Source organism: Elgaria multicarinata, chromosome 7 (assembly GCF_023053635.1).
Source record: "Elgaria multicarinata webbii isolate HBS135686 ecotype San Diego chromosome 7, rElgMul1.1.pri, whole genome shotgun sequence".
Taxonomy (NCBI): domain Eukaryota; kingdom Metazoa; phylum Chordata; class Lepidosauria; order Squamata; family Anguidae; genus Elgaria; species Elgaria multicarinata.
In genome coordinates this window covers 30,351,753-30,368,688 of record NC_086177.1, presented here as the reverse complement: position 1 = coordinate 30,368,688, position 16,936 = coordinate 30,351,753, and the positions used below count along the sequence as shown (strand labels likewise).

Sequence of the window (16,936 nt, the reverse complement as noted above, 5' to 3'; positions counted from 1 at the left end):
ATAACTTGCCATTACTGAGCTGCTTTTGTCCTAGTATCTTATAAGGGGAGAAATTGGGGGTTTTCCCTTGTGCAAAACAACAACACACACTATCCCCTGCCTTATGTATTAAAAGGCGTTTTTCTGTAATAGGGATGCTGTGATTGGGGAAAGTTTGAGCTCTTAAATTTCTGCTTGTCAAGCAGCTTTAACAGCAAGGCAGCCTGTGGTGCTCCAGATTTTGGCCTACAATTCATACTGTCCCCACACCTTTAGCTATGCTTGTGCTGCTGATGGGAGTTGCAGGCCAAAACATCTGAAGGCCGCAAGTTGCCCACCCCTCTTTTAAAGATGTTTGTTTGTTTGTTTATTTGTTTCTGAGGTAGGTTAGGGTGACAGATAGTGACTGGCCTACGTTCACCCAGGGGGTTTCATGGTAGAATGGGGATATGAATCTGGGTCTCTCCAGCTCCAGTTCTACAGTTTAACCCAGGCTTCCCCAACCTGGTGCCTTCCAGATGCATTGGACTGCCATTCCCGTTACCCCCACTCGTAACACTGCCTGGGAATGGTGGAAGTTGAAATCCAAATATCTGGAGGGCACCAGCTGGTGAACTACATTTTTTAAAAAATTGTCATTGTTGGAAAAAGGCCATTGCTTAGAACGGGTGTTGAATATCTTTCTGGCCAAGGTTTGAATTCCGTTTCAGAGAAGCTCTTTGGGCCCACATTCTAGTGGTGGCCATGCCCAAAGGGCTGGGGACAAAATAACAAAATAACAAAATCCCAGCCTATGTAATTTTAAAGCGCTTACTTCTGGTAGCTAAGCCTTAGGAGAGGCATTTCAATCTTTTAGAATGGTTGTGGGAGAAACAGCACAAATGGTTGGTTGGGTAAAAGGGGTGTGTGGCCAGAGGAAGGAGGCATGGCCGTCTGGGAGCCCCCAGAGGGCTGGATGTGGCCCCTGGGCCTGAGGTTCTACACCCCTGGCTTAGAGTCATTTGGAAGAGTGTGCCATTCTTCTGTTTGGGGTTTGAGGTTGTATTCAAGAAGACCTGTTGCTCCTCCCCAGTACTATCTGTAACTCAACAGCTTTTCTAATCAGGAACAAGTTACAGTTTTTGGAGGAAATGCAACACTGAAGTTAGATACAGCTGATGAGGCTAATGATTGTTCTCCCAACCTCCTTTTGCTGCAGACGCTCGCGACACAGAACAACTGAAACGGAATAACATAACGCACATTCTTTCCATCCATGACAGCGCTCGCCCCATGCTTGAGGTAAGAGAAGGATCCCGGCACATCACGCATCTGGGCAGTTTTCTTCGCCAGGCTACCTGCGTGTTTCGAACCTGCAGCGTGTTGTATTCACACTGCATGTGTTAATGGGGTTACCTAGTGCCACAATGTTTGTGTTAGCAGTGGCTGTTTTGTGACTGGCCACTGTTAATAATGTGTTTAGTGTTGTTAGTGCTTTCTGCATTTAATTTTCTTCTGATTTCACTGCTTACAATTCTTACCCCCCTCTCTCCTGCCACCACCATATGCTTTGTCTACATACCTGAAACTCTCTATGCGTCTGATAAAGTGGGCTATAATCCACAAGAGCTTCTGCCAGAGTATGTTTGTTAGTTTTTAAGGTGCCACAAGACTCTTCGGGCAGTATCCAATTGGACATTAGCACTTACATAAATTATGCTGTACTAGCATAAGGGACCTCTAGTGTTAGCTGGTGCATTGGGCTTTTGGGGGAATCCCATCACTACAGTGTTGTGCTAAAGGTCCCTAACACCAGCACAACATAATTTGCATTAGTGCTAATGGATACTGCCCTTTGTTTTTGTTGCAACAGGCGAACACGGCTGCCCCTCTAGAAAATTGTATCACAAACTCTAATTAGGTTTCTCCATTGCTCTGCTTTGAACCAGCCCAATATAATGATATACTATCACGTGGTATGGTGTTATAACCTGACTTTCACTTGATTTTGCCTTGTTTGTAGACTTCTGAGGATCACCTGTTGGAAACAGGATTCTGAACTAGACGATCCCTGGTCTGTTCCTGTAGGAAAACCTTACTGGTTTTCAGTATCTTATCATTGGACCATTAGATGTAAAAAGTCCCCATGAATATCCTCGCGTTCACAGCCACAGGCTTGGGTTGGTCTGTAGGCCCTTTTTAATTTACATGGCATTGGATTTTAAAGGCATTTTTCTTTATATTAATGCAAATTATAAGTGAGAACATTACTCCAAATTGTGAATTTGTTTCAAATTGTGAATTTTTGGACATCCGAATGCAAATCAAAAAGTGGGAACATTACTCCAAATTGTGAATTTGTTTCTAATTGTGAATTTTTCCTCCCACTCCTTTTTTTAAAAAAAATATATATTGCCCTGATTAATTCCTATTAATATAACTTTTTCATATCTGCATTGAGATCAGAGCTCAAGGCAATTGATGGTTTGGTGTTCTTGTTTTCCCTTAAATACAAGCGACAGTGAGAATCCAATGACAATATGTAGTGTTATTTATTAAAATATCTTTAGGACATCCTTCATCCTTGCGGATGCCAGGGCAGTCTACAAGAGTCAAAATGTGCACACAAATACAATAAACATGATACAATCACATCATATTTATTTATTTATAATTAAGGAAGGTAGGGAATATAATAAACTGATCAAATCAACCAATTCAAACACTTGGGCAAAACAACAACAGGTTTTGAGCTGGTACTGAAAAGATTGCAGTGCTGGCACCAATTGTACCTCCATGGGGAAGGATGAGGGTGCCACCAAAATTGGTGTAATATGATTCTGCCAGCTACAATTCTGGCTCTCACATTCTGCACTAGACAAAGCTTCTGGGTCGTCTTTTGACAAGAAAGCCAGGATATTCAGAGATTTTACTGGAAATTACTCTTGTTTGCAACCTAATTGCAATTTAACCTGAGCAAAACCAAAACATGTCGCCATTCAATGAATTCGCAATTTTGGGAATGAACACCAGGTGTAGGTGCCTCCAACCTGGATCAATGTCCTGATGGGGTGGAGAGAACGAGGGAGGGCTTTAACCCTGATGTGATCTTGATCTGGCTCCCCATGTCTGCTTTTTACTTAAAAACAAACAAACCCCATTTAAGCCCTATGTTTTAGGCAATTATTAATTGAGTAAATTGTGTAACATTTTGTTTTGCCTTGGTGTGTACGTAATGCCTGTTCTTCAGGCAGTTCCATGGCTGCGTGTCTGTCAGTCTGTCTGCTGCATTTCGCGAGCATGCTTTTGTGAAGCAGTGATCTAGAGCAATATATGAATTCTTGGTACTTAATGATTAAAGCAGGTCTGTCATCAAGGTGGATCAAAAGTGATCTTGATACATCACAGACCTTGTTCCTGAGCATGGCATTTGTGGGAGACAGTTCCCTCAACTACACAGAGTTTTCTTTGGTTCTTATTTATACTCTTATTGAATTTTTATTGTGTTTAAAACAAAACAATACAAACACCGGACTAACCCATAACCTTTTGCTGCCTGAGGCGAAGGGGAAAATGGTGCCTCTTATTCCACATACAGAAGCAAACCTGGTAGTTGAATCGTACTTCAGTGCTGGTGATGATGAGACAGCGTCCTCCTCTACACCTGAGAACAGCAAGCTAGTTTAGGAGGTGCAGGGCAGGCTGCATAGCACATACAGATCTGTCTTCCAACACACCACCACTTGCCATCCCCTAGCCAATGTTGTCTGAGGCAGCTTCCTCACTCTGCCTAATGGCAGGACCAGCCCTGATAACAAGGGGAGGGTGGGGAGTTATGGTACAAGAAGAACAGCTCACAAGGAAAACGGGATTGCTGTGAAGTGCATGAGAAGAAGAATAGAGTCAATAGAAGAGGAGTAGGAGGAGATGATGACAACAGTCGAGTTGACCAGCGTTTAAGGTGAGCAGCTAAGCATTCGGATGTCCAAACAATGCCTGGGAGCTGTTGTTGATAGCGAAGTGTATGTTCAAACGTGGAGAGGGCAGTATAATCCCATGTCCACTGAAGGACTGACAATGGGGATTTATCCTTCCAGCATTGGAGTATGAGTCTTTTAGGGTCATGAGGGCTAGCAAAATCCATTTTCATTGGCTATCTGACATTTCCCAAAGCACAGGAATATAGTTCAGTAGAATGTGCACCTCTGTGAACTTCGTTGAAGTTTCTGACATGTACTGAATATACAGGCAGATGGGCATAGTGAGGTGAAATGAATACCACAGCGCAAACATCTGGCAAAAGTGGACAGGGTTTTTGTTTTGTGTTTAGAGAGTCGACGTGGCATCTAGTAAATTTTGGATTAATATTTTTTGTTTAATTAACCATCTTCCGTGAGTGTGTGTGTGTGTGTGTGAGAGAGAGAGAGAGAGAGAGAAACACCAAGAGCTGACAGGCTAAAGATAGATGTTAAAATCTGCTAAAATTATAAATATTGACAATTGCCTGTAGTTGACAACTTGTATTACGGTAGTATTGTAACTTAGAGAAAGGAAGAAATTTCCCATCCTGTTCCCAAGTTGATCAAGAGTGTACATCCTACAGTCAGTTCATTTTTCCTCCAAAGGAAAAAATATTTTAATATACTTTATTTCTTTTTAGGCTGCCCAATAACAAAAACATCTCTGAGTGGCTTACTATTTATTTATTTATTTATTTATTTATTACATTTATATACCGCCCCACAGCCGAAGCGCTGAACAATAAAAGTTCAGACCAACACATTTACAAACAAGATCATAAAACTAGCAACAGATGACAAAATCAATATAACAAATTCACAGTAGACCAGGATCAGATCTACACCTTGTATCAAATCATTACGATTCCATCATCTTAACGCTATTTCCCTCTTAGGCATTTATACCGTGTAGGACACAATGTAGGACACAATGGTATTCCCCGTAGTAACCTATGGCTGCGAGAGCTGGACCATAAGGAAAGCTGAGTGAAGGAAGATAGATGCTTTTGAACTGTGGTGTTGGAGAAAAATTCTGAGAGTGCCTTGGACTGCAAGAAGATCAAACCAGTCCATACTCCAGGAAATAAAGCCAGACTGCTCACTTGAGGGAATGGCATTAAAGGCAAAACTGAAGTACTTTGGCCACATAATGAGAAGACAGGATACCCTGGAGAAGAGGCTGATGCTAGGGAAAGTGGAAGGCAAAAGGAAGAGGGGCCGACCAAGGGCAAGATGGATGGATGATATTCTGGAGGTGACAGGCTTGACCTTGGGAGAGCTAGGGGTGGCAACGGCCGACAGAAAGCTCTGACGTGGGCTGGTCCATGAAGTCATGAAGAGTTGGAAGCGACTGAACGAATAAACAACAGGACACATTGACACTGCTTGCAGTATTTTGAATAATGTGGAATAAAAAGCAGGGAAATAACACTATGAAAGTGGTATATGGAATGTGTAATGTGCCCCAACAGTTATCAGTGCACTTCAGTACCGCTATAAAGCAGTAGTGTAGATCTAGCCCTGTAAATCTTCCAGAATTTAGAACTCCCAATAAATATCTGTGGCCACTAAGAATTTTGTACATTTAGAAGATTCTAAAAGCCTGGGTAAATGAAAAGATCTTCACCTGGTGCCCAAAAGACCACATCATAGGTGCCAAGTGAGCCTCTCTTGGGAAGGGCTGCTACTGCTCCCTAGTAGTTACTCATCACAATTCCTTTCATGGGGTCACTCAAAGAAATCTGGTTTATGTCTGGGTTACACCAGGCAGTCAATTTGGCATGTGCATAGGGGTTGAAATGAAGTTGGCACCCTAATGTGCCACCATGCTTCTCTACTTGCTGAAATTGTGGAGTGGAATTATCCTTTTTTGCATACATGGGTGGACCCAAGTACTGTCCTTTTGGAAAGTCACACTGACTTTTCTTTAAGGATCCATGACAAAGAGTTGAATCTGAAGGCAATGGGGTAGACATCTGTAGAAGTTTGGGTACTTCTTTGTAGATGTGAATCTCAGCCTCGGGTGTTCAAGTATTTTTCACCCTGACATTCCAGAAGAACCATTTGGAACATTATGTTTTAAAGGCACAGGTGCCCTCTGACTGACCCTTGAGTGTGGAGTTGCATTTCTGGCTAAATGGTCAGGTATAATTAATGTTTTACAAAATTTTTGGGGGAAATTCTGTGCTAAGATGAAAAAAGTTTCCATTCTACCTAAAAATAATCTCTATCTGCAGCTGGCGGGATAGTCACACAGCCCATGTAGTCCGTCATAAATATATACATTCAGTAAATAGTCAAGAAGATATTGGATTAGGTTTGGCATAACACTGGTAATTGAAGGGTTCATTCCAGATTATAATAGGGATGAATCTCCACTCTGATTTACCCTACAGCTTAATAGGGAACCCTTGAAAGTAAATACAGTTTAAATCTACACAAGTACAGTTCTGTGGTGAATACCACTGCAAATATCATCATGACTTGACTATATTTATCAATTTGCTATCACATTTGTACTCTTTGAGATTCAGAGGTAGCGCAATACAGGCTAATAAATCTTAATAAATGTTTTCCCATTTTTTTATTTGAGATTTTTCTTTAAACGATTTCTTCATTTGCTTTGTAGTACTCATATTACCTAGATCATCTGTATTTTAATCCTGTTCTCCAAGCTGGCTGCAATTCCTGCACCTTTTCTGTGCTCTGCACATTGAGCACATAAAAGAGTCAAACAGAGTCAAAATCTGAAAGCAATTTGTTGAAACCTGAGGTAAATCCAGGCTCTGTTGATTTCCAAAGAGATGTGTTAGGGTTCAGTGAAACGAACATGTTGACTTCTGTCTCAAGAAGTTTAATTATTTGTTGTTGGAACTCATGCTGATAGTGACTTTGGTTCTAGTCATCTTTACTTCAGTAAGATTCTGTGAGTGTATATTTCTGTAAAGTGATTTCAACATGAACAACCCTAAATTATGGTTAGCAAATATAGCTAGCAAAATATTTGAAGTACAGTCAAGAGTGGGCTTCAGTTACCACTTTGTTAGTGTCAAGACAAACTTGTATCATAATATTCTCCGAGTTCAAAAATATTTCATATTTCTCTAACCTTACTGGTGGCTGTTTTTTTTAAATTTCCACAATCTGTTTCCTTCGAGTAGAGTGCTCATCTTAAATGATAAAATAACGGTACATTGGCTTTACTTATTGGTGAAACATTTGAATATTTTCAATAATAAAATGAGTCATGAACATATGTACCGTAGTGAGTGATGCTCTTTAAAGCAACTGAAAGGACAAAGAAACAAATTACTGGCTTTCTTCTCCTCCGACCCCCCCCTGCCCAGTTTGGTTCTGTGGCAGTACTGGCCAGAACTTTTGATAACCTCTTGTTGTGTTAGGCTTGAGAAAACCTTGAGAAACCAACTGTTTCCTACTTAAGCCGTTTTGATGACAATCCCCCCCATCTGAAAGGAACACATCCATCCCTCATCTGCTGATGTGGCAAGTCAAAATAACACAGGAGGGTTTTTTTGGGGCTAACCTGAAAGAACTTGCCAGGTGTTCGAGGTTTTCTATTTGCATCTGGCATCAAAACGATGTACCCTGAGGTTTTGTTTTTGGCTTTTGAAAAAATATTTCTTGGAAGTCGTCGTTAAAGATTTACATAAATTTAAATACTGAGAAGTTTAATGCCAAAAATAATGCTTATCTTCTTTCTTTTTAAAAAAATCTGTTCAATTTCGGTCTAGAAATTTGTGATGCGGTTCGGACAGCTTAAAAATCCTGTTTTTTGTCCTTTCAGTCAAAAAGATGGTGATTCATGCATTTGTAAATAGATGGGCATTTGAAGTTTTAAAGTTACTATAGTATTACAAAGAACTTGCTAAAGAAACATTGACGTTAATAAAGACCAGGTTGCCACTTACATTCAAAAGAATTAATTCCCTGATCCTAAAGATATTTATATAGAATGTGCTTAATAAAAGGATATCTAAAACTCAGTTTTTACAGTAAACCTGTGCTAAAAAGAAAGACGTATCTGGATTCCTAGTTTAATTTAGCTGAATTGTATTGTTTTAGTTGAGAAAATGTATCTAAGAATGAAACAACTTAACTGAAAGTTTTTTGATGTGGCATATTCATTCCATCTGTGATCATTTGAAAGTAAAGAAATTACAATTGGTATTGGTTTGGATTCATAATTTTTAAAAATCCACCGTTTAGTTTAGCCATTGAAGTTGATATTGTTGTGCATTATTTGAACTGTGCAGAATATGAACGTGTCAAGTTGCTACTGCAGATCTTTGACTTTTGGATTTTCCTATGCCATTTTCTCTTTAAAAGAACAATAAAAGATAAAATTAGGACCAGATTAAAATAAAAAAGAGGTCTCTTCAGAATCAGAAAGGTTACCGTGTGGTTTACAAAATTGTGAAACTGAATTTCCAAAATGCTGTGAGTTGTCTTACTTTTTTATTTTTTAAACAAAGCCTAATAAAATATCCTTTTTAAAATAGCATTTAGTTATTTAAATTTATCTCCTAGGAAATTTAAACCTTTAACTGTACATTTTATATTGAGATTTTCTGAATAAATGTCTACTCCTTAGAGCCTGTATGAGCAATAAATTAACTAGCTTAGAATATTTCACTGTCACAATTATACTGTTAACCAAAAACGAATAAATGTGCTCTGAAAAACTGGAACGTATGTGAAAATTTGATTTATTGTTTCTAAAAAACAACAACCCCAACAACAGGGGAAGGGCCTTATTTTGGGCAAAACCCTGGTTAAACAGTTTACCTGGCTTAGGTTTTGTCCGTCATATCAAGCTGGTCCTAACGCATTGGTTGTTTGAGTAGTAAGAACGAATGCTTGAAATTCTGCTGTTGAGTTGACTCTTGCTTCTTTCAGCTTTGACAATCTTGAAATCAGAATACTTGCGCTAGTTTTGTTAACTCTCCCTTTGTATCGGTTTAACTGTTCTCTTGACTTTCAGGGCCTAAGAGAAATAAAAGGCTTGTCTTTGTGGTTACTCTTGTCTGATGAAATAGAAAACTGAGAGGAAAATGAATTTATTGGCTTCCCATTCTGGCAGACATCTTCAGTTGCTTTGGAATTGGGGGAGAGGAATGGACCTAGAGTCATATTTTGGCTGTCGCCTGGTTTCTGTTAATTGTTGTCTGGTATCTGTTGCCACTCCAGATATTATACATGCAGCCCTGATGTAATATATTTTGAGGTGTGACACAAGGGCCACCATGGACTACCGTAAGATTGATTTGCTCCTTCGCCACTTTACATGTTAGAAAATTCTTATACAGAAGTGCCTTCTTTTTGGGAATTAGCATGAAACAGCTCATGCCTGGTGATTCATCATGCAGGCTTGTTTGATTGCTGCCACTTCCCAGGGTATATGTCCTTTGCTATGCTATTTTATGCCCCTATTGTTTATATCCTGCGCTTCCTTTTGTAAATTCAAACCAGATTAGTTGAAGCTCTTAATTGGTTCCCTATCTGGGCATGCCTAGCCACACCCAGTTAGCTTCAATGACGCCACGGCATCAGGTGGTTTCAAACAAGTCACTTTGTGCTTTCTGGTTCTTTGCCATGATTAATAGGGGGTGCCTTACACAGAAGGAGAAGGGCATTAAGGGGCAAGATGTTGCCATTTCCCAGGGCTCTTTTAAACAGCAGAGTGTGCAAAGGAGTGGGTAGGGAGTCATGTGCTGTAAGTCTGCAACCCTCGGCACAATTACTTGGGAGTAAGCCCCATTGAACACAACGAGGCTTATTTCTATCTCTACAATTCTCTTCATCAAAACTTTTGATGGACTTCCTGCAGACTACCCATATCACATTTTCCATTAACACTTCCACACCCTACATGCCTTCTCCCCACCTCCCTTTGTCCTATCCATCATATTTGGGGAGGGAGGCAAACTGGTTCAGTGGTGGAGGGCATCATTTCTAATTTCACTGACCTCTTCTCCTGCTTCTTCCAAATCCTTCAGAAAATGCTTTTGCTCAGACATATTCATTTTTAAAAACCTTTCCCCACACCCACTTAAAATAAAAATTTTAAAATAATGTCTCCGGTTGCTATTCTCAAGGTAGTGTCTCCGGAGCACTTCCATTTAAGCTTATCTTTTTTTTATCTTTGTATTGTAATGACTGTTTTAATGCATTTTGTACTTTGCCCTGTGATTTCATAATGAAGGGCGCTAAAGAAATCTTTTAAATATATAATATGGAACCATCCCAAAGAAAGCAGTCGTTAGCATCGCACTGCATTTCACCCGTGGTTATGTTTCCAAAGCCATTGGGAGGAGTCAATGGGGTGTTTCACTGCCTTGCCTTTTATACTATCTGAGCCACGAATCCATTCCATTGGTGGTGGTGGTGGTTCGCCTTTTTCCTTGCTCTTTTGATTGTTTTCTTGGCTTGCGCAATCTCATTTTACTTCCTCCTTAGGTCTCCCACACTCACCCCACTAAATCTCATAAACCTTTTTTTTTGAAGGTTATGTGTACATATCACTTCTTTTCTTCTCCTTTTTGGGGAGAGGGGTAAGCTAGACTAATGGCTTGTTGAAATAGGTTGTTCTGCTTTGGTTAGAGGTCGTGTTGGGACAATTCTTCGATGTCTGCAGGCGGGTGTGAGCACAGGAAGGATGCTTCTCTTGCTTGGGTGCAACTGCAGAAGGAACACTACAATATTGAGCGTGCCGTTTATTTTTAATTGACTTGATTTCAGCAGTGGATCTGCTCCTACATGCTGCTCTTTTTTTAAAGAAGAAAAACCTTTAGTTTAAGCAATAATATTTAGACTGACGCCAATTCAGTACGGTACAGTGAGTATTTGTAAGTCAAATAAATGGGCCTCTTAAGATTCAAAATGCAGAAGCATTGCTGTACTTGAAAGAATTTCTTCCTGGATGCCTCAGTGGCTGTGATCATTGAAGGGTGGTACCTCTGTGTTCAGAAGCTGTGTACTGCGGAGTCTTGGATGCTGAAGGGCAGTTGCTCCTTTAATCCTTGCCTTTCAAGATAGGGCTGGGGGGAAAACTCTATGTGAAATGCTGGAGAACTGCCACCAATCATTGTATACAATATTGAGCTACAATGACCAGTGGTCTGAACTTGGTATGCAACAGCTTCTGATGTTCCTATAAAGCACTGAGCATCACGTGTGTGCCCAGCTTTAGATTTTTCCAAGTTGTCTGTCTGGATGTTGTTAAAATGCTGGGCTTGAACGACTGATACCAATATTGATATCTTCCCCTTCCTTGCAAGGAGTCCAGGGCCTAATCTACACTAAGCAGGATATTGCACTATGAAAGCGGTATATATAAGGCAGGAGCCACACAAAGCAGGATATAGTGGCAAGAAAGCGGTATATGGTATGTGCAATAGGCCCTAACAGTTGTCAGTGCACTTCAATACCACTCTAAAGCAGTAGTGTGGCTCCTGCCTTTTATATAACGTTTTCATACCACTTTTGTAGTGATATATCCTGCTTGGTGTAGATTAGGCCAAGGACAGCCATATAAAAAACAATGTGACACATGAACACAGTTAAAATCAGAGATCTGGTGTGGTGTAGTGGTTAAGAGTGTTGGACTAGGACTTGGGAAATCTGGGTTCTAGTCCCCACTCAGCCATGAAGGTCATGGTGTGACTTAGGCTGAGCATCAGTGATTGGCCCAAACCCAGCTCACAGAGTTGTTGTGAGGTTAATATAGAAAGGAGGAGGAGCACTATGTTAGCTGTCTTGGGTTCCTTGCAAGAGGAAAGAAGTTGGGATATAAATGTTGTAATAATAATAATAATAATAATAATAATAATAATAATAATAATAATAATAATAATATCATCAAAACTCTAAAATTACAAATATGTAATGAATCATTACAATGCCAGAAAACATTTGCCTTTGCTTCAAAAGCCTGTACAAATAAATACATCTTTGACTGAATGATGCCCCTTTCATGGATCACTGTGTTGAAAGGGGCAGCAGAGATACACTACCGGCTCCACCTCCAGTGTCACATGGCTTCCATGGTCCCCCTCTCCTCAGTGTCTGCAAACATTGAGCAAGGTTACCTGAGCAGGGGAATAGGCCTGTACAGGAACTAGAATTCTGCATTTGAGGATTCCTATGCTCAGAGAGGCCTGCATATGTAAGGCTTCCCCTATGCATACATCCATGTTCAATGTGTAGACATGAGTGGGTGGGGTGAGCTGCACATCCCTATTGCCCCCTCGGCGTGTGGATCCCCTTTACATTTATAACACATGGAAGAGGCTATGGATGCTGATTTGATGTGGTGAGGCAATTCTTAGGCTGTGTTTTCTTGCTCCCTCTTTCTCTCCCCTCCCCCGAGAGTGCCCCAGTTCTAACTCTTTCTGTGCTGAAATTATTTTGGTAAGGGCTGACTAAGAAAGTGAGTACATCATTGGAAGGTGGTACGACTTCGGCTTAGTACTGTAATGATCTTCAGAACGAAAATGTCTAACGCTTGCTCCACTTCGTTTGGCTAAAAAAGTAATGGAAAATCATTAAATATAGCCTCCACCACTTCAACATGCATGCACATTTTAATTTTCTACATTCATTTTAAGAAAGCAAGAAGCTCATGAGAAGTAGCACATTAGCAATTTATAGTATGGATAAGATATTTTAAATGACAAATGTAACCCCAAATCTGAATGCAATGGTTCCATTGCAAAGATTCAGTTTGACGTATTTGGTGTCTCAGGCCAAAATATGGGGCCACTGAAACCAGATCTTAAAATGCTGTTTAAGTATTGACCCTCTGGGGCTGCACTCATGCTAGAAGAGAAGTAGATTCCAGTCTTTGAATATGTTTTAGTTATACCTTTCTCTTATTTTCTGACCTGTTGCTGTTGTTGTTTCACAGGGAGTGAAATATCTGTGCATCCCTGCTGCAGATTCACCCTCACAGAATTTGTAAGTATTTAAAAACAAGGGCCACTGTTCACAGATGATAGTCCCAGCACTGTTCAGTGGCATCAGAATGTCTTCCAACTGAGTATGCAAATATGTTTGATTTCTTGACTTTACGAGTTTGCTTTTGGCAAACAACAGATGCCTATCTCAGAAAGCCACATTTCTGGCTATAAGTTTGTAAAACCATAGACTGAGACCATGGAGATCTGAGTTCAAAACTCTGTCTTTGCCACAAAGCTTCCTGGGTAGCCTTGGGCAAGATGATGTCTAACAACCTCACATGGCTGTTGGGAGGAGAAAATGAAGCAATCCCATCTATCAGGGATGTTGAACCCCTTTCGGCCCATGGGCCTAATTCCATTTCAAAGAATCTCTTGGGGGCCATATTACAGTAATGGGCAGAGCTGAAGAACAAAGGGCTGTGCCCCAAATGCCAGCATATTTTAGCTGGAAGCATTTACTGATCATAACTAAGCCTTAGAGAAGCATTTCAATCTTTTTCATTGGGGGAAAAAATTCACCAAAGCTGGGCAGAGCTGGTGCCAGACTATTTTGTGCCCTAGGCAAGGCGAGCTACTTGCACCCTCACCCCCCACCCCCCAAAAAATGCCAACTTTGATTTTTAAGAACAGATGTTTTGTAGAAAAAATAAAAAGCACAAAACTTGAACTTATTATGTTTTTTCTTAAAATAGCTAATTTGTATAAAATTGTGACCCTGTCAGTACTGCGCCCTCTGAGGTATGCACTCTAGGCAGCTGCCTAGTTGGCCTAATGGTAGTGCTGGCCCTGAAGCTGGGAAGCCACCAAACGATTGGCAGTCGGGGTAAAGAGGTGGGGCCACAGGAAGGAGGCGGGGCCATCTGGGAAAAGCTGAAGGTCCAGATCAGGAAAAAAGGTGGCCCTGTTATCCTGCATCCCTGCCATATATGCTGCCCTGGACATCTTGAGGTATGCCAGGATAGAAGTGTGATAAATCTGCAAATACATAGTGAACATAATATTTGTGAGCCATGTTGATTGCTACAGTGGTCCTTGAGCAGGTCTGCACAAATGGTGACCTGCAAATGCAGTCATGTCAGGTGGCTCCACCAAATATTCAGTAAACATCCTGGGCTTATTGCCTGCTTGAAACTGGGAAAACTGCAGAGGAGCATGAGTGGGGGGGTGGGCAGTGTCAAAGGTAGGTATGGTTGGCTGCCTGGCAAGGACCCACATCCCAGCAGGGACCCACCGACAAGAGCCCTTGGAGTTGCTCTTCCTTTTCACCATTGTTTGTTCACCTGCATCTCACTGTGGCCCAGACAATGGTGGAAGCGAGAAGGAGGAGGAGCAGATGTCACAGCCTACTTGCTCACTGGCTCTCAGCCTGTCAAGCAAGCAAGTGGGAGCTATGATGGGAAAGAGGAGAAGGAGCAATAGCAGCAGGTGACAATGGCCCTGAGAAGACAGACCCATTGCGGGAGGGGGGACAATGAAGGTGTCTTCACCAAGGACCCTTAAAAGCTAGAAGTTGACACTGGCCGGGGGGCGTTGTCAAGCTCCCAGCAGACCATAGTACAATTGGGCTGGTGGTTTACGGGTTGGGTAGGCCTATCTGAAAGGCTTTTGCTGAATATTTCAAGGCAATTCAGATTCTCTTGCATCTGAAGGGCGATTGCATCAACTTCACAAGGAGTCTTGGACGGGAACCAAGTTTTTCTTCTAGGCTTCCCTGTTTATACTTACGAGAGGTGGAGGGGGAGGGAAGGGGGGATTCAGCCACTTCCTGATAATTTGTTTTATAGAGAAACAAACGTAGTTTCAAAGGGCCTGCCTGGTGTCTACGGAAGGAAACGCAGCACAGCCTTTTCTTTCAGATCAGAGCACTGGCTCTTTGGCCTGATGCTTTCGAGAGATATTTTTAGTATATTTGCTTCTCTCAGAGAACAGAGAGATCCCAGCATGTGGCATTGTGCAAATGCATCAGTTGATGATTTCAGCTAATCAGGAATATTGATCTGCAGTAGTCTTTTACCTCCTTACCTCCTTCCCCCCCCCCCCCCACACACGTCTTGCTGGTGCTTATATAGCACCCTCTATGTGCCTGGGGCTTCTCAGAGTAGTAACACCACTGCAGTAACCAGAAGTGAACACACTCACTATACCCCTGTGGGTAGATCATTGGAGCCAAAGACATTTATTTTATTTGTTACATTTATATCCTGCCCTTTTCCCTCATGCGAGGAACCCAAGGTGGTCTACATAGTCCTCCTCCTGCATTTTATTCTCACAACAAACCAATCAGATAGGTTAGGCTGAGAGTCAGTGACAGGCCCAAAGTCACCCAATGAGCTTCATGGCTGAGCGGGGACTAGAACCTGGATCTCCCTGGTCCCAGTCCAGCACTCTGACCACTACATCACACAAGTTCTCGAGGGTGCCAGTGGTGCATGCCATATGGAATCTTTGTCTTCTGCCTCTACTAGTAGTTTCCAAGGGTCTACAGTACTATCTGGAGTGGTGACCTGCCAGCCGAATTTGTCACTTGGAACAATTTTCTTGGGCAGCTCAGCACATCTGGAGGTCACCAGGTTGGGGAAGGCTGACATAAAGAGATTCTATGCTAATACTTCATCATTACATCTCGGGTGTACCTATATTTGTCGAATGCCTCATTGTGAGAGGGGATGGTTCCAGCTGCCATGAATTAAGCATCCATGAAGCCCTTCCTGAAAAAGGCTTCTCTAGCTCCCTTGGTCCATCCTATTGTCTGGTCCCTATTGGGCAAGATGCTCAAGTGGATGATAACAGTGATGATCTGGATCCATTTCAATCTGGTTTCTGGTTTGGGTTTGGCACTGAAATTGTTTTAGTTGTCCTGATTCTGGTGGAAAGGTGGGAGAAGTGTGACACTGTTAATTCTCCTGGACCTCTCAGCAGCCTTTAATACAATTAGAATGTAAAGCTATGCTGGATAAGACCAAGGGTCCATCTAGTCCAGCACACTGTTCTCACAGTGGTCAACCAGCTGTTGACCAGGAACCCACAAGCAGGACATGGTGCAACTGCACCTGCCACCCATGTTTCCCTACAACTGGTATATATAGGCTTACAGCCTCTGATGCTGGAGGTAGCACACAGCCATCAAGACTAGTAGCCATTGATAACTCTTGACTATGGCATCCTTCTGAAGTGGCAAAGCCTGACACTGGATGGGATTGCAGTGGTGTGCTTCAACAGCTCCATTCCCACCTGGATGGTCTCTTCCAGAAAGCACTGCTGCTCACGGCTGGTGTGCCCTGCAATAGCTGAGCTGTACTGTTTCCTGAAGGCTCTATCTTGTCCATCATTATACAGATAACATCCACATCAAGTTGCTGACTGAGATCATCTGGGGATTTGGAGAGAGACGTCAAAACAGTGAAAAATATCAATGTAATTGTGATGTAATCCCTAATTTCTCATGCATCTTGCTTATGACCTCTTGAACTGATTACTGAATGAGTTGCCAGCATGTAAATTACCCAGAAAGCTGACATGAAGTTGCCCTTCAACCAGGCAAAATGGCTAGTTACATTTGTCAATTAGAGCCCAAAGGCTAGAAATAGTGCTGTGCTGAAAATTTTGACCATTCCTTTTTCAGTATTTGGGGGGGGGGGATGAAAACTTGGTCGAAAGAGGCTGGATGTTTCTCGTTGGGGAGGGGAACAGGTTTTCCACATACCTTTTTAAAAGTAGCCAGTTGTTGCGGGGTCTTCCTTCCAACCTTCCTTCCTTCCTTCCTTCCATTCATTCTTTTTTTAAATACCCTTAGCATTTTCAGGAGCCCAGGAGTGCTTACTGGATATTTATTGGAGAGGGAGAGGTCACATGGTCACCAAAAGGCATTCACTAAGAACTGCTGGGCTCATCTAAATGCTGGAAGAAGGGGAGTGGTTTTTTTGGGTTTTTAAGCCCATCAGCTGCACTTAAAAAAAGGTATGTGGAAGCCCTGTCCCCTTC

The 16,936-nt window shown here is 41.8% G+C and overlaps 1 protein-coding gene across 1 annotated transcript in view; it reads left to right on the top strand.

The window, feature by feature from the left end:
- Nucleotides 1-16,936, top strand: part of DUSP22 (dual specificity phosphatase 22) — a 51,843-nt gene that overhangs the window by 19,985 nt on the left and 14,922 nt on the right. The window contains 2 exon segments of the mRNA XM_063129757.1: nucleotides 1,178-1,260; nucleotides 12,904-12,953. Of these exon segments, the coding sequence (XP_062985827.1) occupies nucleotides 1,178-1,260; nucleotides 12,904-12,953 (133 nt within the window).